Source organism: Neopsephotus bourkii, unplaced genomic scaffold (assembly GCF_033783945.1).
Source record: "Neopsephotus bourkii isolate Nb327-2 ecotype Australia unplaced genomic scaffold, CSIRO-AGI_Nbou_v1 NB_1279, whole genome shotgun sequence".
Taxonomy (NCBI): Eukaryota; Metazoa; Chordata; class Aves; order Psittaciformes; family Psittacidae; genus Neopsephotus; species Neopsephotus bourkii.
In genome coordinates, this window is record NW_026901764.1 from 4,301,887 (window position 1) to 4,326,758 (window position 24,872).

The window sequence follows — 24,872 nt, forward strand, 5'->3', positions numbered from 1 at the left end:
GGGGAGGCTGATCAAAAATTTGCAGGACAAATCTGCAACCTCTGATTTCTCATTTTCTGGAAATACCACTATCACCAACCCCAACTTTCCTTTGCTGACTGGTAACAGCATAAAGAAACCCCATCATTTAACCCCTTACAAACCCACAACTGCATGTCACCTGGCACTGCAAACAGCTCTTCATCAACCTGGTTTAGAAGCAGAAATAAACACTCCACTTTTGTTTATAAAGGAAAAGCTGGTCATCAAAACCCATCTGTCACTGCCTGTGCTCTGAAACACGTCCCACAGTAAAATCCAGCTTATCCTTGCAAACCCGTGTGTGGTGCACATATCATGCACTGTGCTCCAGCAGGCGCACTCACCTACACACCTATCTCCTTCAACACACTAATGCTATATTTTGGCCACAGATCTAGTTCTTTAAAAAAATTAAAAAAAAATAAAATAAAAAAAAAGGAGAAAACCTAAAGCACAATCCTCAGGCCCCTGCTCCAGCAGCAAAGTTGTCAGTATTTTAACAGCAATTTCAAACAGGAGCAAAGCCAAGCCTGAATCCTCAGATTATCCTTTACAAAATCCCAGCACTGGTGTTAGCAAATGAAAAGATCAAAGCAGCAGGCTCAGATGGACTGTTATTTCTGTACCTATATTTATTAATACGAGGTACATAAAACTGAGAAAAACTGAGGAAGCGCTACAAAAACACATAGTGATTTACTTAACCACAACGGCAAACTAAAAGTATGTACTGATCCTTTCCTTCGGCCAGGAAATATTTTCAAGCTGTTTCTTTTACAGCTAGTCACTGGGTAGGAAATGCTTTTTAGACACACAAATATTTTCTTTTCCAGAAGACTCCATAAAAACCATGCACAGAGCACAGTGGACATTTTGATGAGAATTAATTACATGTTTACTGTGGTAGTCCAGTACATGGATAATCCCTGAATATTGTCTAAACAACTTATTTCCTCTCGTAAATGAACTCTGGTCAACAGAAACAAAACAGTTTGATGATTTTAATTATTTTTTTTTAAAGAAGAAGCAGAGCACTGGCAACACATCTGCAGACTGTAAAAAGCCAAAAAACAACATCAGAAGATACAGGAGGATGTCCTTTGTGCACCTTCCAGTCTTTCTTAGGTGAAAGTATTCCAGAATAAAATGTTACAAATAGAGTTTTAGATGTCCTAATAATGTCCTACAAATAGAATTGAGATGTCCTAATACACAAAGATCATGTCCTACACTCAGAGCTATTAATTCTTAAGAGCCGTGTGCTGTAGTTTATTATTATCATCTAGAACTGAAGGATGGTTGTGTCGATTCTCTTTCTCCCCAGTGACTAAATCATGTACTCGCTAAATAATTTATTAATGTCAAAGGGTGGCATTTTTCAATTAAGATAATAAGATTCTGGAGGCTCTGGCCATCTGATCTCTGCTTGTGCACACTCCTGCCAATGAAAAAGAAAAAGAAAAAGGGAAGCAGACTGACAAACTGATTTTACTTAAACCGAGTACTAAGTGCTAAAAATTTAGCATTAATCCTACCACATACCTGTAGCTACATACCAAGAATACAAGAATAAGTATACTAGTAAACACATAGTGTTAGGGGTTAACACAGGGTTATCAAGATATTAATCCCACATCCACTGTTTAAAATAATTCTTTTTATTGACCCACTGACCTAGGGAAAAAGAAACAACAAACAAACAAACAAAACCCAAGCACAAAGAACAACAACCACGCAGTGAAAGTTAAGATAAGCTACACAGGGTAAAACTTCGAAATCCCACGAAATTTCAGTAAAATAAAGTCTGAGGAATAATCCTGCATTGGAGACGAGTTGGTTCAGACATTACTAAGTACTGGCCAGACTCCACATGCTTTCTCTTTGCTTTATTTTACTTACAATTAGTTTGCAAGAGACTATGATTAGCTAGGAAAACCACATTCCCTTTTGACCTCCAGGTGTACAAAGCAGAACAGCATTAAATATTTCCTAGAGCAAACCTTGGATCTCTACACAGGGTGCAGTAAGCCACCACATGGGATAACCAGCCCCAGCAGTGAGACACTGCACAGCATTTACTGCACAGTCTCTGACTATAGAGCCTATCAGCTCCTAGTCAGGTCTATCAAGGCAAGCAGGCAACTGAAGGCACTGGGTGACACAGCAGTCTCAGGCAGACGCCTGCCTCCAAATTCTTCCAAAGCTTGGCTCAAAGGCTGGACCCATACAAACCACTACGTACATGAGAATTTTACAGAGCACAAGATTAGAGCCCAATTCTCTATAGCAGTGTGTGCTGCCAGCCATACTCCCTGCCCTGATGGAGATCTAGACTTCAGCATCTCTGTACCCTGCTCATGTCCATACATACAGGAAGGATTAGAAGGGCCAAAGAATGTGACAACAATGCCAAGTATTGTGAATCACACAGGCAAAGCAAGTGGTGTTATTCTGGTGCAGACAGAATCACACCCTCTGTTCACCAAGATAACGTCACTGCACAGAGTAGAGGATCCAGTGCACGTCACCTTGGCACTGGGGGCGCTGCAATCACCTCTTTCACAGTGGAAAAACTGATTATATTAAGAAGGTGATGATATGCTCCTAAATCATTCATCCACACCTCCAATAGATGGACAAGTTGTTCTGTGTCAGTTTGTTCCCATTGCAAAACAGTGGCCAAGTCTCCTGGAACAGTCCCAACAGCCCTGCTCCCTCCCTGGCCAGCTGATCCCACTAGCACTGTGAAAGGAGTCTTTACCTGCTCCTTTAGCTAGAGAGTCCTAATAAAGGGGCTTTATTAGAACTCTGACTTAAATAAAACTGCACTAGTGCCTGTTGACACCTAGTAACGGGATGCTACAAAGACTAATTTTTCTGTAAACTGTATTACACAGCAGAACAGCTCTGCACTGATGGCTCTGCAGCACAGCTGCAATGAGTAACAGTGACTAACTTCATTACCTGACTCCTCAAACTCAGATACGGGAAGTCAGGTATGGCACCAGTATGGCACTGTAAAGACTAGGTCGTTTTAAAGCAAATGTTTCAGTCTGATTTTATGCAGGTTTATACCGAGTTTTAAAGCTCAGTAAAGAGACCAGAAAGCTGTTTTAAAAAATTATATAGATATAGATAAAATCACTAGATAGATTTTGGGCTAATAGGGAAGAATATGACTGCACTTTCCTGTTGTCTCATGTATGGATTTGAGACTAAGAAAATGCAGAAACAATGAAGGGTTTTTTCCCAGGATGAGGCAGACTGCTCTCTAACTTCAGTAACGATGGCTGCTGGGTAAGAAACACTTTTCTGTTCCCAAGAAATGCTGAAAAAACAATAAAAAGCAGAGTGGGCATTTTAAACCCTTTGAATAAAGTTTTCACAGGAATATACGAAAATAGAAAAATACCTCAGAAACAGACTGAACTCACAAATACAAAATATGGTTTTCAGCTGAAAACTGAACATATTCTGAAGCCAGGCGCAGGCTGCACACTGTGCTGAGGCGCATCTGCGGGCACCATGGGGCTCTGAGGCTGACAGTCAGTGATGCTCAGAGACCGCTATCAGGGCAGCCAGCACAGCCCTGCACTGACTCTCCTGCAAGGGATCCACACTCTCTTTCCATTTGCAGACGGGACAAACCATGCGACTGTGAGGCTTACTAACACTTCCATAAGTATTTTGTAAAGCAGTTTTCCCCCCTTCCCTATGCAAGAAGACAGCAAGCTCACAACGTGTCAGACTTTCCTCTGTCAGATATACAGCAGCCCCTTATCCAAACAGCATTAGGGCCCGGTCCAGAATAACTTCAGTAACATGCCCTTTCCAAAAAAGAATCACACAGAAATGTTCAGTTCAGCTCTTTTAGACATTAAGCCTTGTCACATATAGCTACTCTTAAAAAAAAAAAAAAAAAAAAAGAAAGAAAAAAGAAAAAAACCAAATCAGATAAGATATGACTCTTAAAAATATATTTGCTTCTCAGTCAGAGTTAAAGAAACAGAGTAACTCCACTGGCATTAGCAATGGCATTTAAACTTATACCAACATCCTCAAGAGCTGAGGTTTGACCAAAAAAAAAAAAACGGCCCACATATAGACAGGGGCAAAGTTTATGCCCAAGTCAACAAAATGACATCTTTTTAGACATTAATAGCTTCTGAAATCTCTAGCTTGACACAACATTAGTGATTTAAATGCCAAACCACATTCACTCCATTTATCTTGGAAAGCTCCACAACCATGTAAGAACACCCTCAGACTATAACAGAGGAACGAAAGGTCAGGCTGTTACTTCCAGAACCAGGGCAGTAAACTTCAGAACAAACAAGGTACGGGCATTTCCCTGGCCAGCGCTGCCCACTGCATGTGACTGTTCTTCCAGTATCATGTAAGAAGCATGAATAACTTCTGATGTTGAGAAATAAAAATCATAACCTGGAAAAACAATATACATTCCCTCTGAAAAATAATGTAAACCAACCAGAAGTGAGCTGCTTCTGTGCAAGGTTTCTAGAGAACTCCTGGACTGTGCCTGACCCCAGATCACTCACAGCTCACCACTCTGGTCCCCAGCTGCTGCTTCTGCTCCCAGAAGCTCTACATCTCTACAAAACTTTAACATTAGTCCAAAGCTTTCCTTGATTCTGCCTTTCTGACAAATGTCCCCAGATACCTTCACCTATATCAGCCTCAGTGCCCCAGAGTACCCCTGCTCTGACCTGCTGGAGCACAGTCCCAAGCTCAAAAACAAGCAACAGTGTGAGCTTGTCCAACCAAGGGGGAGAAATCTCTAAGCTGCAAATCCAGGATGCCTCTTTCCAGATGAAGGTCTTGCCATAAGTCATTTCACCTGGCAGTTGCAGCTCATGATCTCTTCAAATCTGACTCTTCTTAAGGGAGATGAATTCCACTATTTCTTCAGCCTGAAACTTGTCAGCATTTTAAACATGGAGAAGGATGTGGGAGAGTGGCTTCAGGAAAGGAACAATTAAGTAGTAACTAACCAGAAATTCAGTGAATATTTTTCACTGTCATGAAGTGCCCAGTCTTTTCATCACCTTTGCTTATGAGAGGCAGTCATGTTGTTCATTTAGAGACTGGTCCCAAGCTTTCTGTGATGCCCAGAAAGGCTGCCCTTTGCCTCTGCAGACCCTGTAGCAAGACTGTTATTTCTGAGACGCTATTTCCTACACCAGGCAGCCCCAGTCCCCACTGGACACCCCCAAGGAAGTTACCTGAACTCCATCCATGATAGCTGTTGAGGAAAACAAAATCCCAGGTCTTTGCAGGAGGGTAACCCCTTGAAACCGTGCATCCTGCTACCAAGCCAAGAGCTACAGAATTGTGAAGGGAAAGCACAAGGAGTCACACATGACCTCAAAGCTACAAGAAAGAGAAAGAAGTGAATATTACAAGGCTAGGCTTGTGGGGAAAGGCAACAACAGAACATACATGGTTTCCTGTAACCTTTTAAACTGTGCGACTCTTCCTTCTATGGCAACTCTGTATTTTAGAGGTACAAGATTAAAATGTTGTCCTTTGAAAATGTTACACGTCCCAGCATAGGCTTCAGGCTCTTTAACAAGAAGAAGAGCCTCTAAACACAAGATCAAAATAAAACGGTCACTCACAAACAAATGTTTCCTAACATTCCTTATAAACCACTGGAAAGTTACATTGCCATCTCAAATGGCAAGGTGAAAGTTAACAGATTCAAAGGCACATCCCTCTGCATGAGGATAAGGCTATGTTCCTAAATCTGAGAGATTTAACACACATGTATCAAAGTGAACTGTTAATCTCTTAGAAAGTAGCTTTCCTTCTGCAGAGCTCAGCACTATTGCTCTATCAAGAATGTGAGGGCTCTGCTTCTCCCATCATCCCAACCACATATGCCAACAGGCAGCCTTCTTAGTGGCAGTGCTGCAGAGCCTGGGGGAGCCAGGGTCACAAATCCACAGTTCCCAGGGGCAGCCCAGCTTCCAAAGGGGTGAGGCTCAGTGCCTGGGCTGCCCCCTGTGCCTTGTCCTCAGCTGGAAGATCACCAGGCTTCAGGTGTCTCAGGAATCACTGCCGAGTTCACTCTTCATTGCCTACCAGAAAAATTAACCACCAGCACTCTTTAACAGCACTGCTCATCCCTCCAGCAGTTCATTTTAGCAGGAGGCACCAAAGCTGTCTGTGCTATCAGAATTTTCTCAGACACGTGGTACCATGCTCAATAGGCCCTTTCAGCCAAACTGTCAAGAGGACTGACATAAAATTTTCAAAATATCCTTCCTTCTGATTCTAATCCAAACAACAGAGCACAGCTGTGAAAACTGAAGCTTGTGCAGATCCACACTGTACAGGCTCCTTCTTAAAAGCACTGGGACAAGATTCAAGCTTCTATATTTTCTGATTCAAATTTATAGTCGAGCACAGAAAATTCCCACGGACTAGGGAAAAAAGAAAGATGCTTAAGATGACATTTTCCTGAAAGATGAAAGAAATTCACTGCAATCTTCTGCTGATACACTGTGCAGTGAGCCACACAGAGGTACATGCTATGTCCCAACACCCAGGCAGCTCGGGGAGCTGCAGCTTGGTGTTTGTTTAAGTCCCAAAAAGTACTTTTCTGCTTAAAACAAAATAAAAATAAAAAATAAATTCCAGATGGAAAAGCTAAAAATGGGCAAAAGGTTCTGTTAAATAAATAGTCTCAAATGAGGGGAAAAAAAGATTAAAACCCCTAGTTTTGTAATCGGACATATCTTTTTCTAACAATTTTGCTGTTTGCTGTTACACTGTCCACCTCCAAGCTGGAACCAGAAGAACCAGCACATCATAACACAACTCTTCTCGTGGTGTTCCTCTCCCCAACAGAAGAAAATACTAGAAAACTGAGGACAAAATTTCTTAACAAAACACTAGAAAATAAGTTCAGCATATTAATTTGGATTGGACAGTTTTGATGGATAATAATATAAGTTTTGTTAGCATGGCTTTTTAACCAGAATGACTGGAAGGAGGGGTACTTCCCCTCCCCAAGAAACTAAACACTTTCAGGTCTCAGAAAGCACACATTAATCCTGACAGCAGGAAAGCTGGTCTGCAGCTACGGGAAAGCCACAGAGCAGCTGAGAGTTGCTCAGAGAGGAAATGCTGTGTCCGACCGTCCCTTCTGTCTCTCAACGCCCAGACTCAGGGAGGGAGTGGAGACCTAGAAACCTGCAGGCCCAGATGATGTATTTGATGTTGCCACCAACACAGGGATCCCACACAGACCCCAAACTCCTCTGTCCTGGCTTCCTGCCAGCCAACGCTCTTGGGAAGAAGTTCCATAGCATGCAGAGATGTTTGTTTTAAATGAGACTACACAAACTTTCTTGATCTCCTGTAACAGCCCAATGGGCAGGATCGCTGCCCTACTCTACAATCTAGTCAGGCTCAAGGTTGGTACTGACCTCAGCGGAGCTTGGACCAGATCCCACTGCAAGATCTTCACAGCAGCTACTCCACTTGTAGGACCAGATCCTGAACATCACTTCCCCTCTCCAGGCACTAAATGACTGGGCAAGTTTTCAAAAGAGCTCATTCCACCAGGTAAAACACACCCTGGAAAAGCCTGGCCCTAAATGGAGGCTCTGAATACTTGGAAACTAACTCCAGGATAACTCTGAAAGCTTCACACAAAACGTATGGAATAACCATCTCTCAAATGCTGAGGGAGTCTGGCACAGGAAGAAAGGAGGTGGCCACAAATCTGAGCTTCAGGACACTTAATTAACTTTCTAACTGCTCTCAGTGTTCTTGGCAGCTCCCATCAAATATCTGTGGAGAAAATGTTTTCACATGAGGAGACACTGGAAAATTGTCTGGCATGACAGAGACTCAATACCATGAAGGGGCATGGTGTGAGAATGCTGACTGTGCCAGTGCTATAGCACAAAGATCCCAAACTGAACAGCATTGCACTTGCAGCATAGCTCACTCAGTAAAATTCATTATTAGTAACTCAGGTCAGAAATGTAGCTGTTAACATTTTTGGAAGCACAACCAGACATTAGGTTGTGAGAGGGGAGTGAAACAGCCCAAAAAAGGCCCTCAATATGTTCCAGACCTTCCACCCCCTCCATTGAAGCACATGGCACAACAGAGTAGGGGAAGCCTGTGAGAGAACAGAGGCAAATACCTGGAAAAGCAAAATTTTTATGTTTCTAAATTGACACTGGAATTATTACCACCAATAATAATTCTGTCAGAAAAGCAGTTACTGTTTAAATCCTCCTGATGAAAACATGTATGGAGCTTTTCAGAAAGACCAACACTTCAGAAGCCATCACGGAACTGCTAAGGTGAGGATCAGAGCAATGAGATCAACTTGACTGCGCATAATTTTGTTGGAACGTCATCATTAAAGGAATATCAAATACCAGCAATACAGAACTTCTTCTTCAGTTTCATGCATCAAAGATCTGCATTTACTACTCCACATTTTCAGTGTTTCAGCAGGAAAAATGAACCATGAAAAGCCATATTAGATCTTCTCAGGACACATTTACAATCACCCGCATTTAAAATTTTCAGTCAAAGAGTTCTGACACACTTATTCAGAAACAGCCCAAAAGACTAACACTTTTATCACCCGCAACTTTACCAGCTATTATCTGAAGTGCAAATAAGTTCCATTATTATAGGTGAAAGCACTGTAGGGAAGAAACAATATAAAAAAAAAAAAAAAGGCAAGTATTAAATATTGCTTAAAGAGACTTTTCCACTACACATTTACATGTCTCTGGGCCAGACTCTCATCTTGCTTATGCAGAGAGCCAAATCGCAAATGAAGTCACCAGCATACAGCGCTATGTGCAGGGATGCTAGCACAAAGCCTCAGCAGCATAGCAAACTGCCCATCACCCGGCCAAAGGTCTGCCTGCTGCAAACACAATCATGCTTGGAAGGAAATGGTGACACTCTGGACACACCACTGCTCACTGTCCTGCTGGCTGCCACCAGGGACAAAGAGAAAATAAGAAATAGGCAGTTAAAATTCTGAATTACTTTGACTGAATGCTTTGGTTTGCCTTCCTTCAAGGAAATCATTGCTTTTTTTTTTTTTTTTTTTTTGCTTTTTTTTTTATTATTTTCTTGGCCATCAAACAGTCTGTCAGCTTCATAAACAGAAACTACTAGTATGCTATAAACAAACTCTTAAGATCATTTCCTAGGGGGCTTTCCACAAGACAGTCAATGATTCTGATTTTCTTTTGGTCATAGAATGCTTCCCAAAATTAGCATTTTTCCAGAGCCATTCATTTTCTACAAAGAATAAATAATGTAGAAAAAAGGAACTGCCCAACCTAAGTGGTGCCAGATGAGGTTTCTGGAATCACAGAGCTTTGTTTTAAAGATCCCCAACTGCTGTAAAGTCATAGCAGCAAACTAATGCAAAAAATCCGATGCCTTGAAAGATATCCTGAAGCTATACAGTGCCAAAACATTGGGCTGTAAGACTTCCTGGACATTTGCATCCACATGACTCAAGCTCAAATTTCAAATACTTTTCACTTTTTCCTTCTGACATAATATTTAATGAAACCAGAGTTCAGTAATAGTATCAGTCCTGCTATACATGTCTCGTAGCAGTTTCTTCCTAGACAGCTGTTTGTGTGCTTTACACTTACAACCTGTTTGTGTTTGGTTTAAAAAGGAGGTTTTCCATATGCTTTTAAAAAATGGAAAAACTATTGCTTCAACTGATTGTACACTGCATTTTTTAACATACATATGCATCCAAACACTGAGCATAAAATAGACATGAAATTGATTTTGAAAGCACCAACAGCATCTAAAACCACATTATGTCTGAATACATGAAAACATTTGTCATAAAGCAACTGCACCTGTGATTACATTAAAGCCACCACACGTGTAAGTCTGTCCAGAGCTGATTTTTCTTTAGTGAAAAGTTTCAATGTTCCTGACATGGGAAAAACATTTGATGTGTATACTAGGTAGTAGTTAATGCATGGAATGTGCATGTATTTAGCAACAGAGTCTGTCATCCCAAAACCTAAAAGTATCAATATATTCAAGATGCAGTTACAAAGTACACTAACAAATCCCAACAAAACTATCAATGTGTTTATGAAGCCCCAGAGAGCAGCACTCACAGGCAGGCCAGAAAATGAGTAGCAACACCCCCAATATCGCTGCTTTCATTTCGTTCTCTTCCATTAATAGCTACAGTGTGTTTTTACTGCTGTATCTTAACGATTTGGAGGTAAATTACACCAACAAATCAAAGACTATGGTAAAGCAACCTTACACAACCTCATTTCCCATGGACTTCAGAGAGTCTGCACAAGTTAGAGGGTAGCAAAATTAAATCACTGTGCTCAGCGAATCAAACTTGCCCCAGTAAAGAAGGACCTGAAGCTTCCTACCCTCCATCACCCACTTTGCTTCCTCTCATCTTGCCCACACACAGCTCTCCCCCATAGTATTGTACATTACATTAGAAGAGACCCAGAACTCTAGTTTATGAAAGAATTAAATTCTAGCAATATGAGAATACACTGCAACCATCTGCTACTAAATCCTTTCCCAGAAATGGCCTCAAACATTGGATTTTGGTAAGAATATTGAATTTCCAAATGAGCAGGCAGAGAATCACTAATGCACTACTATGAACACCTGGCCATTTGTACATCCTCACGAAGCCACTTCACCAAACAATGTTCAGCCCTGGAGCAGGGCAGTGGTGGGCAGCAAGGGGTCCAGACGATGGTACAAACCAAGTGACAGCTTGGCCAGACCTAACTGTCTGCCAGAGAAAAGCATCTGAAACAGCAGCGTTTTCCCACTCAGACCCACAGGCAGGGACAGGATGCAGTTACGGAAGCCAGCTCTGCAACACGGCACCCCTATCTGCTCCTCGCTACCTGACCCCACCAACTGTACCACCCGCAGAAGAAAAGCAAGAGCGACTCCAAAAGGACGGCTGGTGGGCGCAGCTCAGCTCAGCTCAGGGATGCCTAGCATTACGGCATGAGGCTAGGCAGCAAGAGCACCGCTGTGTCTCCCACTCCAGGGTAAAATTTATTTGCATGTAGCAATCCCTATTACCCATACGTGTTAAGAGAAGCAGGAAAACTTATAAACAGGCTTATAAACTGCATGACCTCGGAAACTATGCACCCACTGGGATTTATTATCTAGAAACAATGTCTGGCATCAAGCTTCCAGGAAAATTTAGGTTTCAAAGCAAATAGCAGCCATCTCTTAGACAGGCACACAAAATTGCTCGAAGATCTTGCTTGTTTTCAAAACCTACTTCAGAGTCCTCATGGGAGCATTGCCAAGGCCAGCGGCTCCAAAATCCCAGCTGCACTGGTGAAGGCTCCTGACCCTCAAGTCCCGAACCCAACACAGAGGGTACATTTGCAAATAATTTAAAAAAAAAGATTTCAGAAGACTTCTGGCACTGTTTCAACCAGTGCCGCTGCCACAGACTGCAAGCCAAAAATCAGAGCATACTGCTTAGAACCTTCGATAAGGTCTACTGCAAACACTGCAATGAAAACCATGCCCAGAAAGTATAGCAAGCCCTGGACTGGAGCCCCAGCGTTCCAAGCAGGGAGAGCAAGTCTTGAAAACCTGAAGCACCCCCTGGCCACTGCACCAGCAAGGAGATGGGGAGGCACACACATGTTCAGTACATTCACCCACATTTTACTCAACACAAACCAGGAATGCTGCCACAGAAATTATAGGGGAAAAATCCTCAGAAAAGACAAAATCTCAGATCATCTCTTTCACATTAAGCATGAATAGTGCTAATGCCTGTATTACCTGCAAAATCACAGTCTTCTCAAATACCACACCAGAGACTCGCTGATCGATCTGGCATATTCCTGCAAAGTCCCAGCTGTGCAGTTTCCCATTTAACTGACTGTCCCACTAACTCTGGAGAAAATACAAATAACTGCAATGTTGCTATAGGTGAAAGAATCACAGAAGAGGAAAGGCACAGCAGAAGAAAAAGCAGGCTTCACTGCATTACATTTTCAAGGAAATCCCAGAAAACTGGATATTTACTTTTTTCTAACTTATTCTTCTAACTCATTTAATTCAATTCAACATATCTTCCAGAAACAGCGAGGCTTTTTCATTAAGCAGCAAGACAACAGGAAAAGCTTCCATTAGAGAGAAGTGGAATGGAGAACAAAGTGACCAAAAGAAAAAACAAAACAACAACAACAACAAAAAAAAAAAAAACAAACAAAACCATAAAAAGTTATCACTGCTTATTCCAGCAAAACGAGAAACCAAAGCCTCAGGAAGGGGGGGGGGGGGCATATTTCAGTAGCAGATTAAGCTTTCAGCAGCAAGTGTCCATGACAGCAATGGGGATAAGTCCAGTTTATGCCGCAGCTCCCTGCATTTTCATAACAGAGCTGCTGATGACGCTTCATTCCTATTGCGTATGCATGAGCTCTGCTGCTGACCTCACTACTGGAATTGTACCCATCTAGTCAAAGCCAAAAATTTCAGCACAAACTCTGAAACTTGACAGGACTCAGCACATTTGGAACAAAAGTAGATTTTACACAAACAGCCACAGACCAGGAACATGCAGCCTTACCATACACTGCATGGGACTGGAAAAGGAGACATGAGAGCAATAGACAACCACTGCACACTTTGCCAGAACATGAATGGAGCCTTCACACTGTGATGCTCGCCACTATTTAAAACACACACAGCTTGCTTTAGCAACGAGGGTAGGACTGACCCATACCAACAGGCATCCACTTCCAAAGTACTTCATACTTTCCTTTACTGAACCAGGCCAAAAGAAATACTCTGAAAGATGAAAATATTTTCTCTACCGTTTTACTGATTACAGAACTACAGCATGGACTAACAACAGACCTGCACTTCGCCACAGCTACATATAAACACAAGACACATCTGGGCCTAAATTACGCCACATGCAACTCACACATTAAAACATCAAGAAAACCATGCCGGCTCTACACTTTTTGCACCCATACATCAGCTCAAAGGAAACCCTACAGAAGATGGGGTTGGACCTGCCATCATTGATTCCCCAAATGTCCTAGAGTAGTGACCTGACATAACCTATATTGACAGAACACATGAATAGAGACCGTAAGGCACCATCTAGTCTACTCAGTGATCAAACACCCCACCACCACAACCAAAATGCCATGACCAGCACCCTCTCAACACATGCTTGCCAGCCACGATGAGGACTTGTGATGCCAGGAACAAGCAGAGGGCCTCCTTCAACACTCTAGTGGCACCAGGATTTGTTTCACAGCAGCTGGGTACCAAGAGAGAGGGATCGAGGGACAAAGAGAGCAACATGGAACACCTGAAACTAAATTACCATGCTGCAGGGGAGAAAGAAGGATAAAAATATGTATTTATTGCCTTGCACAAGCTCTCCTCAGGGGGCCAGACAGTGCTGCCAGGAGCTCTGGCTGGCTGGTGGTGCACAACATGTGATTCTCAGAGGCAGAAGGGGAGCCACTTGAAATGACCAGATTTCAAAGGTTTTTTTGGAGGGGAAAAAGATATAAATCAAAGGCATTGGGGATACTAGATAGTTTATTACCCATGAAACTCTAGCTCATGTGCATATGGTTTAGGATTCAGTTTTCAATTACATAATCACATCCTAGTTACCCCAAACATCCTTACAGTCACTGCATTAATTTTGTTCACCAGTCACTATGTTGTTATTTAACCTTTTGCGTGAACACGGAATTACTATGGGCTGTTCCAAGGCTGCTTTCTTCTCCCCATTTTAGGACAAGTCCAAAGCATCATTTAATTCAGTAATTTTGGATCCCTCTGGCTTGTTTTATTCGAGCACCTACAGCTCTTCGTGTACTTCTCCAGCAACTCCTGTCAGTAAGAACTGCCTTTACAGGCACTCTGCATTTGGGGAGGCTCAGCATGCCTGAAGCTTCCAGCCAGAGGCAACCAACAGTAGGTTGTGCAAAGTTAGTGGCCACTGCTGAGAACTTCGGTGTTCATGGCTCCCCTTCAGCAACACGGAGGGGCACGGGCTCCCCTCTCTGCAGACCTGTGCTGTGCTGCAACAGGTAAGCAAGAGAGGCTCAGCAAGCATCCTCCCGCCAGCAGCAGCCCTGGCTCCTACAGCACAGGGCCTTTCTCACCGACTCCCTAAGGCAAGACCTCTGTGCAGGATATACAATGTGGCTAAATAAGGTTATATGCACAATCTTATTCTGCAAAACATAAGCACTTGGTTCTCTTTAGCCTTACATGCTCTTGCAAGACAGTATCAGATACTTCTGATATCAGTTATTATATTATATACTTCTGATACCTTGTTATTATAACACCTCCTAATTCCACAAAGGCGGTAGGTAGCCTGTCCGTATAATCCAGACCAACACAACACTGCTGAACACAGTTTTCCCCTTTTCTTTTCTTTCCCTCACCTCCCCTTTGTCAGCAATTCTTGGGTGCAGCCTCACCTCAGGTCCTTGTCTGCAGCAGCAGCCCCCCAGGAACACTCCCACTTCCAGAACCAGCCCAAGATTAACTGCTTAACACAGGTGATCTTTGCTGCTTGTGTTTAGTGCAGAGGTTTCTGGCTAACACAGGGAAATAAATCAATAGCAATGCACTCACATAGTCTTTACCCTGGAATCCATCAACTATGGATATGGCACATCATTCCTATTCAGTAATAATCAAGTTTCTCATTGTACAGAAAAAGTATGCCTTCCTAGGAACTGGAATTACTCCCATTACCGGCTCATGCAGATTAAAGCTCAAGGATCTGCTCAGCTTGGCTTTGCTATCAACTCAAAATTAAACTGCTGAATTTTCTGCCTGATGATATCAAACTACATTCATATTGCAGTGGCAATAATCACCTTTTCTTGTCATCTGCTAAGACCATTGATTCTTATTTAAAATCACCAGTTTTCTCTCGGTAGATACCTGCCCTGGAAAACTCTATGAACTCGACACAGAGGAACTACAAAGTGAGTTTTATTTCATCTTACTCTCTGCCTGCATCAAATTTCACCCGGAATATGAAATACGCATAAAAGCATACATTAAAAGAGACAGGACTAGCAGAGCCCGACAAGAGGGTACGGGTCGCCCGGCGGGGCGCGGTGGAGCGGCAGGAGGGACCCAAGTTCCCATGAGCCATCCAGACCTGTAGATTTGGGGGCAGCAAACGGCTCCTGCGGGATTTTGTGTCCCACTCACCCCGCTTTGCGGGTCCTGTGCGACAGCGGCGAGGACGGCCCCCCTCTACGCTCCCCACACCGCGGATTCAGGCGGCTGCCGAGCCGGGCCGGCAGGGCTCCCCCTCACCTGAGGAGTGCGCGGGGAGAAACCCCTGAACAGCACTTCCCTCAACGGACCCCCCGAGCCGCGCCGCCTCCCGGGGCTGGGGTGTCAGCGGCCGCCGCCGCCGAGAGAGCCGGAGCCGCCGGGCAGCGGCAGCCGGGACTCGGAATGCCGCCGGGGCAGCGCCCCCCGCACAGTGTGTGCGTGCGTGTCTGTGTGCGTGTGCCCTGTCCCCGTTCCCTCCCCCCCCCCCCCCAACATGCCCACCCTCCAGCGGAGGCAGGGGGAGAAGTTGCAACAAACTCCTAGTACCGGCGGGTGATGCTCGGCCGGCCCTGCTCCCGCCACCCTCCCCGGGCAGCCCCTTCGGCTCGCCCCCCCCCGCCCGCACCTACCTGCAGCCGCTCCGTGGCCGGCTGCCACATGGTGCCGCGGCGGCGGGAGGCGCTGCCGGGCGGGCGCCGAGCGCGGATCTCTGCGGGCGCGCTCCCCCCCGCGCCGCTCCCCGCCCCGCCCGCCGCTCCGCCCACGCGTGTCGGGCGCGGGTCGGAGGGGGCCACGTGCGGAGCCGCTCGGCGGCGCCCGTGGTGCTGCATCTACTCTTCGGGGGGGGCCGACACCTGCGGGGTGCCCCCAGGGGACGCGCAGGGGCCCCGGTGGTCCCCGTCCTACCCCTCCCCGCTGGCGCTCAATGTGCGGTGCCCGGGAAGGTGGAGGGGGCCCCGAGGGGAGCCCGCCTTGGGGTCTCCCGCTCACAGCAGCGGGAACTTTTTCCTCCTGTTCTGCAAGAGGTTTAAACCCTGTTCCGCAAGACCCTGCCCGCACACAGGTTGCTGCGGGCACTGAAGGGGCACGGAGGGCAGGGAACAACGCTTTGGGTCCAGGATTCCTTATCCCCTGTCAGTGCCGGTGTGACTGTGGGGCCTACACCACGCTGGCGTCAAGGCTACGCTCAGCTGTTTCACAGGGCAGCACAAGAACAGGCTTTGGGATCCACCTCGTCCTGTTAATGGGGCAGTAAAATACCCTATGGAGCATCTCAACCACCTTTCCCCACTAACAGCCTGAACCTCTGGTGCTATGTTTGGGGTGCAGATGGAGCAGTGGGGTCACAGCACGGTGGGAAGCTGCCCCAGCCCTGCTGAACCTATGCCAAGCAGCATGGCATTTGCCCTCACATCAGTGGCAGCCCAGCCCAGGTCCCAGCTGCAGTTTGAGTTCTTCCTGCCTGAGCCACAAAGTGGCAGAAAACCATGCCCGCCACCTAAATCTGACAGAGAAGGGAGCAGCAGATTAAGGCATAAGCACTTGTAGTCAACGCTGTTTCCAAACGCTGAGGTGCAAAAGCTCATTTCCTCCTGTCCTAGAGCATGTCCCACAGCACATACCCACCCACACCCCCCAAACCTGCTGAGATACACCCACACTGCAGCTTACCTGAGCCACACCATGGCGAAGCTGGTCTCAGCTCCAGCCAGCACAGGGATGTATGAGAAAAATTGTTGTCAGTGTATTAAAATATTGTATGAATCTCAACGTTCACATCACCCCACAATAATCTCACCTTATGTCTCCACCTATTTAGATGGATCCACTCTGCAATGCCTGACAGGCAGGAGAGAGCAATGCTGTTAACTGTGCCAAACAAGCCTGCTAACAGCACCCTCCACCAGCATATGACATCCCTTTCAGCAGTAGAAGGCAAAACCCCAAACCTGAGTCCTCTTTTGCTATCCAAGAGGTTAAAGGCAAAACCTCCAGAAGTACCTAAATTATTTGTGTTGCCTGGGACATATTTTAAGACACGGCAGAGCCACATCCCGACTGCCACACACAATGGAGGGAGCAGTGCCAGAAGCACGGTGCAGCCACTGACCCTGAGGGAAGCAGTGGTGTGAGGGCTCTCCCATGGCTCTGCACCAGCGCCCACAAGGACATGCACATGTTCTGCCCCTAGCTTCTGCAGGGACATGCAGGCATTTCTCTCCCCTGTGGAGATCAAAAATGCCACAGAAAAGAGACAGTCTCTGCAGGCTCCTGAACTGCACCAAAGAACACTTTTCCAGGCACAAAAGCCACCCCAGCCCTCCCTGCTGACCCGGGGCTGCCTGAGCAGAGCCTCACGCCCGGCTGCCAGCAATATCTGTTAAAAAAAACAGAGGAGCATGTGTCATGCTTGTCCTGAGCATTAACCACCACACCCCGCAGCCTGCAAGGCCAGGCTCCCAAACCCGCTGTGGGCGCATAAGGGCAAGTGTGATATCATTTCAGTGTTTTAAATAGCAAAGCAAGGCAATATTTAAGGACATCTTCTCAAAAAGCCAGGCATCACGTGCAAAGAAGCCATGACTATTGCACGGCAGCTCTGCCACGTGGCCAGTCTCAAGGACCAACACCCTGAGAGGCATTGCAGGATCCGTGCAAAGCTGCATCCGGTCAGTGAATATCAACTTTAAAACTGTTTTGAGAGAAATTCACCTGTACATCCCTTAGCAGTGGTGGCCTAATTAGAACACTTCAAGTCTTGCAGCTTCATTACTGATGCAACAGCCTCCTATCTCCTGGAAAGAAAGCACTAATACTGCACCAACTCCTGACCAAGACCCACCAGCGCTCTCCCCTTCCCATTCACTGAGCAAACACCATGTCCTTGTCACCCTCTTTGTTTCTTTGACTGATGCTTATATTCCTGCACAAGGGCATTTTCTAAAACCCTTGCTGTTCCTCAAGTGAACTCAATATGTTCAAGATGAACTAACATGAACTAAGATGAACAAGTTCAAGATGAACTAAGATGTTGGTCTTTCCTGTAAGGATAAATCCACCACCCATCGCTGCTTGAACCAGCTGGGAACAGGCACAACCTGGGCTGTCATCTGCAGCTGGGTACAAAGGAAGTTAAGGATCTGGAATTAGCAAAAGGAGACCAGCTCTACAACTGGAGGCGCCTTCTCTCTTAGTTTACATGACTTTTATACAAACCAAAACAATTGGTGGGAAAATCTGCATTTATGGCAAAATGGGTGGTGTGCTATTAGAACAAACAAGCAGAAACAGTCACTTAGCCAATTTCCAAACAGATAGGAAAATGAAGAAAAGGAATGCTATAAGGCTTCAGGCTGAGGCTGCATGACAGGAAGGTAGGAATATGCTCATAGGTGGAGAGGAGCACCTTGATTGCAAATTTCTGAAATCAAACGTTGATTAAAAAGCTCTATAAGCCCCCAAGTGGGATAATCATCTTCCCCAAGCCTTACCCCTTCCCAAGACAGCAAGCAGTACTGTGAGACAAGATAGCTGTAGAACCACTCTGCTCAGGTTTATTTAGTCTCCAGGCGTACTTGAGCATCACAGGGGTTATGCCCATGCCAGGAAATTCAGCCCTGGTTTTGCTCTTTCATACGTGCCCTGCAACACCTCTGAGGGAATCTCTCTTTTCAGCTGGACCAGGCACTGATGGGGTGGCCAGGGCACCAGCCAGAGCCCAGATCAGGAAATGATCAATTAAACTTGGGTGACTTCATGTCAAAATCTCACTACGATGAGGTAATTTTTACCTAGACTTTCTAATATTTTAATCCAAGCATAATTTTTTATTTGGTATCTAAGATGTTCTGCATTAGGTAAATCCTGTTCCCAGCCAGAGATCTTTTGCTTTTGCTTAAATAAATAGTGTGAACTTGTACTTCCAGGATGTACTGCGTTCCAGAATGTGCCTGTAAGAAGATATGCGGTGGGGGGGGGGGTCTATTAATTTTCCTTTTACTGTGCCAAATTGTGGAGTTTCTCTTCTTGTAATGAGTTCATATTAAGACAATTCTTTCCGAAGACTGCAATACATTATGCAGGTTGGTCCCACTTCTCTCAGTCTCCTTCATTTTTGTGCTCACAGCATGGAAATACTGGACCCAAGGGAGTTCTTGCATTTCAAAAGGGAGTATTTGATGCAATAGGACCAATTTCGCTTTTATTCACATAGTAAATTTGAAGTGTTTCCAGTGACTTCAAGATATTTTCTGTCTTTAGTAGCTCCTAGTTATTGAGTTTGTCTTCCTTTTGCACTATCTCATACCCTAATGTAAGGTGGCATGTAAGCAACATTGCTCCTCTGCATTTGGAAAATAAACTACTTTTTCTAACTGTAGACATTGCCTTTTTAATTAACCAAAATTGTCTAATTGCTGCTTCCAATGAATTATTTGGCTTCAAAAGCTACATTTAGATGTGGGGGCACTGTTACTTCTCACTGAAACAAGACTAAAAGAGTCATTCAGTTATTTAAGTGCTGCTTCCTCAAATATTGTGCAGACTCTGCAAGTCCTGTTTCCAAGATCCTCTTTCTGATTACGCAAGTTTACAAAGCATACACAAGTTATTAAACACATCTTTTTTATTCTGTAAGAACTCAGGTTACCTTGGATTTGCTTTTGCAGAGCAAGTTTGCTTAATTAATAAATTAGATGTTCTGTAAAGTGATGTAATTAATAGCATACTTTCAAAATCTAAATACGGTTGTTACTTTATGTCGTCAACTCACTCCAAGCAAATGTACCATATTTGCTTAGATGAAAGACACCAGGTACCAGGTACACTGTCTGAGTTTTCTGATATCTTTCTGAAAAAATGATTTGTGCCTAAGCAACACAAAATACACTATTCAGGTAATTCAAACTGTTTTATTTGACAACTATTGTATCATTCAAGTTAGCAATAAATATATTTTTATGTAGAACTTCATCTCTTGTGGTTGGCAAAGCTAGATAGGATGGCATGATCTCAACTTTATGTCCTATAAACATGGCAGAGTCAATATACAAGTTAAAGATTTCCAGCTCCCATGGCAGGGTGTGTGCTTTGGAGACTTGTGGGGAAGCTGTGGTGTAGGCATTGCGTGGGGAGGACATGGCCAGGCTGAGCCTCCAGCACCACATCTGGCTATGGGATGCAGGCAAGGGGTAGTTAGGGACAGCGTCAGAGCATTGGCAGTTTGCAAATGCTGACAAAAGAGACCTAGATTTTGAGGGGCCTCAGGGATCTGCCGGGTTCAAGGGTACTGAGAAGCATCTTAAATTACAGTTGCATTTAAATGGCAGATAAACGCCCTTGGATAGGTACGGCAGCAACTAAAGTACTAGGTCTATATTCCTTAGCTGGGAGCTACCTAAAGCATGGTTGTAAAAGTAGAAGCAATGCCTTCATTCAAATACTGGCAAAATGCAGGCCACATATCTCCAAAGGTCCTTAATTTCATTTCAGTGTTGTGTTTTGGTAAATTGAAGGGGAAATTTATTTACATACTTGCTTACTGTATAATCCCAGCAGTGCAGTACTGTTATTTAGGTAGTCATTTTTATTCTGATTATGTAGGTGCACTGAGATGAATCTGCAAACACAGGGGTGCAGCTCCACCAAAGATGGTTCAGCTGAGGCTACTTCTGCTTGCAGTGCAACTGGCTATTATCCCCTTCACAAGTATTTTAAAATGGCATCATGAAATGCAATAAACCTGAAGCAATGCAGTGTTAATGATTTGTGAAATTGAGGCAGCAGTAAATATCCCAGGGAAGAGAGATGAGGTAGGTTTGGATATGCCATATTCTCCCACCCATCCAGGCTGAGCTTGCCAAGTATAAAGTAGTACTGATTTCCCATTTGTTTGAGAAGCTTTTGCTGGGGTTTCCATAGTAACCAGGTGTCTTTTATGAGCTGTGTTGGTGCTTAAAAAGGTTATGTTTATTCAGCCGTAACTAACCCACTGCCTTCCCAAGTACCAGGATAGCTACTTCCTCTACCAAAAATAATGTGGAGGATGATTTTGAAGGTGCTTGGATTAAGTAGTGACCTATTTGGCCATATGCATATGATATCTCTTTTGTCTTCTTGCCTTTTGGCTTCATCTTTAGAAAGGCAGATACTTGGTCTCACTTCTTCACGTTGTCACTGTACCAGTCCTACTCACACCAGCAGTGAAAATAAACTACCAAAGCCATGGTAGGTCAACAAGTGCATAAGAGAAGTTGCTGCAAAGGTCTTACATAGACTTAAAAGTCTGCATCAGTTCTGTGCAGAGCGAAATGTATGATAATGAAGGGGCAAGCAAATTTTACTCTTAGTATTTCCATCACCTCTGCTGGGCAGCACCTCCATCGGAGCTGGCAGGAGCCCCCTCTCAGTAAGCAAAGCAGGGGTGTCTGCCTCCCAGCAAACACAGTCACTCTTTTGGGGCTGCCAACCACCTCAGATTAGTACCGACCATGCTCCTTTTTTCTTAACTAGCATCAGGAAAGAAAGGACAAATCTGTGGATTTTGGCAGCAGCCGTGCTGCGGGGGGAGGGCTTGGGGCAGTGGCTGCACCAGCTACCCTGGCGAAGGAGGCCTCCTGGCTCCGTGCCCCAGCAGCCTCACAGCAGCAGGCAGGAAGCACCGGGCTGCAGGGAATTCAGGCCATCTGAATCTGGGCCACGGGAGCAGTGAGAAAAGTGCCTGGAGAAAGCAGGAGGCGGCGGATGGGGCTTGGAAGCTGCAGGCTGGGCACCAGCCTCCAGGCAGGAGACAAGGGGCACACGAGTGTGGGGACGGGGAAAAGGCAGGTCAGGCACTGGGGGTAATTTTGACAGTTACCAGTCTCTATCTGCACTGCTAGGTAAGGCTGAGATATCCAGGGCACAGGGAGTCCAAGTGAGTGCGGGATATGTTCCAAGGGATCCCCACAGACAAAGTGGGACTGGGAGGAGAGAGACAGCAAGGATGTGAAAGGGGGAAAACCCAAGGCTCAGAGCCTGAGGAAGCTAAAGGACAGAGGGGTTTGGGAGTGGTGATGACACACAGGGGGCAGAATAAAGGCCAGGAAGACAGGGCAGGAAGAGAAGTCTTCACCTCCCCAGGGAGTGCTCCCAAGCAAAACCAGTGACACAGCTGGTGACCAGACACTTCTTTGCAGGGACAATAACGTTTCTCAGACAGCCTCTAGCAGCAAATCTTGTATTAGCGTACCCAAAGAAACTCAAGTCCAGCTGTTAATGCACAAGTTATTTCTGTAAGCAGTAAAAACAGAACAGCATAAAATCTTCATGTTAGGACATGCCAGATACTTACGCCTTCATTCTTTCCTGGACCCAGAAGAACTTGAAACAAGACCTGTTAAGACCACTGTCAGCTCTGTACACCTTTGACTGTATTATTTGTGAATTACCCTGATGATTATTAAACTCTTACTTGTCTGTGATAAACAGAAGTGTGTACATCCACAATTCTGTACAGAGATCACAATCATCCTACACCAGTTTTACAACAAGCTAAATCCATGGCACCTTCATAGCTCTTGTCCTGAGTTGCACAGATGAGACTCTGGTTACTTCTGATTTTTAACAAAATAAGCGAGGGGAAAATCATGTATATATATATATATATAGATATAGATAAGCTGGTTTTAGAGAAAGCACTGAAGTCAATCTAATTATAAAAAAGAATGAGGAATCACAAGTGATAAGTAAATGTTTGGGCAATTTTATATGGACTGGATATTCCCTCAGAATAAGAAAATTTACCAAGAGAGGAGACTTTTGAGAGTCTCCAGTCAAAAGTTTTGTTTGCAAAGCATCCCTATAACAAAAAAAAGGTTTGGCAATCTGTCATCTACATTTCACAATTTCCAACTACTCAAGTTTATCCGTTAAAATAGGAAGTTTGCTAGAAGCCACACTTCCTATTTCAGTGACATGTACCCAGTAGTTATTCATAGGCAAAAGGAGACTGGTCAGCTATGTGGCAATCTGGGAGATATTTCTTCTTTCCCCACTTAAGTATGGGGGTGTAAAGAGCCACTATTATAACAACCCAAATTCTCCTGGAAATGCTTGTGCATATAAAGGCTCTTTCTCCGCTAAACCCAGATAATTTTCACATTACACCACTGAAATGTCCATGGCAGAAAGCGTAACAGGATGTATAATGGTAGGAGTTTATGCAGAAGTTAATGCACTCACTGCAATAAACAGCTGGTACTGATAAAACACTAATATCTGAGTATGTTAAAGCACATAAAGAGGCAGAAAATCAAAAGCACTGTAGGGCATGGGGCACATGTTCCCTCCTCTGCAGTGGTTCTAGGCTACAAAAATTCAAGAGACAGGAAATAGAGCAGAGCTCAGGAATGAAACCATGCTCCAAATCACCCAAGTCCTAATTAAGAAAAGGCTGATGGGTAAGTGGTCTGTGGAGGGCCTCTTCTTGGTTCATAACCTGGGCACTGTACTGATTATTGGGAACAATTTTAACACATGTGCTGCTGAGTGGATGTGGGAGTGATTTGCTGGCAAATCATACAGATTTACAAATCATACAGAGAAGCCAAAGAATCAGCCTCTTGTATACCAGAATTTAATGTGTCTCAAGTCCCTTCTAAGCTTTCAGAAACCAGAGTGAATGGAGAGCCTTCACTGAAGGTATAAGGCTGGTGCTATCAACATTTCACATAAGATTTTACCAAGTTTTGCAGCTTAAAGAAGGATTCTATTAACATAAAATGTCTTCAACCCTAGAAGAGGCAAAAATACATAACAGAAAATTAACAAACCTCAGAAGTCCTTCGTTAAACTCATGCTTAAGTTTTGGGATAAGCAGTCCCCAGTACCTCAATGCAGCTGTACTCATATGCTTTGCTCAGAGCCATGGAAGAACTTGTTTCAAGCTAAAAGGAAGAGATTAGTTAAACAGACTGATCTGTGGCAGTCGGAGGAGCTCTTGATGGATCCATCACATAATGGATGTATGTATGCCATGTAGCCAGATCAGTTTTTTACAAGTAACATGACCATGTATAATTATGAGATGGATTATTATTAGGTGGGATTTGGATTTTTCCATTCAAAAAACTTTTTAAACATTGTCTTTTAAAAGAAATTTAAGGGTTGTGTGCCTCTTCCATGTGTAACAAAGAAGAGCACACCCCCATGCTGAGGGAAGGGATTTGCCAACTATAGCTGCAGAATATTACACAGAAAATTGCACTCATAAATCACCCCTGACACTGAAGTTTGAAGAAGGATGTAAATCAGAGATGACACATAAACGGAAAAGAGAGAGACAATGAATTCTGAGAAATCTCAAGGCTGAGCTGCTTTTGGATGAAAGGCACATTTAACTGTTAATCTGAAGTCTGATATTATTTCTCTGCCTGCAATTTCTGCCCTTCTTGTACTGCCAGATGGAGGAAGAGAAGACAACTATATTGCTTATGCAAAATCAGGGCTTCTTGAAAAGCAATTGAAAAAAACATGGGTAATGCCAACCCTGCTGCCTGGGTAGGATAGCAGCTTTGTTGGAAGATTTCAGTTTTCTCTGCAGACAGGCGTCACCTAAAGTGGAGCAAAATTAGATAATATTAACCGATTTGTACAGAAATTTTGTAACATATTGCATGAAACCTAAAAATGTCATCAAAGCATCACCATGTTTACCATTCAGTAGTCTATTCCAAATGAAATCTTTC

The 24,872-nt window shown here is 44.3% G+C and overlaps 1 protein-coding gene across 3 annotated transcripts in view; it reads right to left on the reverse strand.

Moving 5' to 3' along the window:
* PID1 (phosphotyrosine interaction domain containing 1) overlaps positions 1-15,900 on the reverse strand; it is an 88,275-nt gene extending 72,375 nt beyond the window's left edge. Inside the window, exon 1 of one of the 3 annotated variants that reach the window (XM_061365247.1) lies at positions 15,777-15,900. In XM_061365247.1, coding sequence (XP_061221231.1) covers positions 15,777-15,806 — 30 coding nt within the window. In that variant the 5' untranslated portion in view covers positions 15,807-15,900. Of the gene's footprint in view, positions 1-11,865; positions 12,208-15,244; positions 15,456-15,776 lie in introns of those variants that run through there. The other 2 variants (XM_061365248.1, XM_061365250.1) reach the window with 2 other exon arrangements.
* Positions 15,901-24,872: the final 8,972 nt, after the last annotated feature.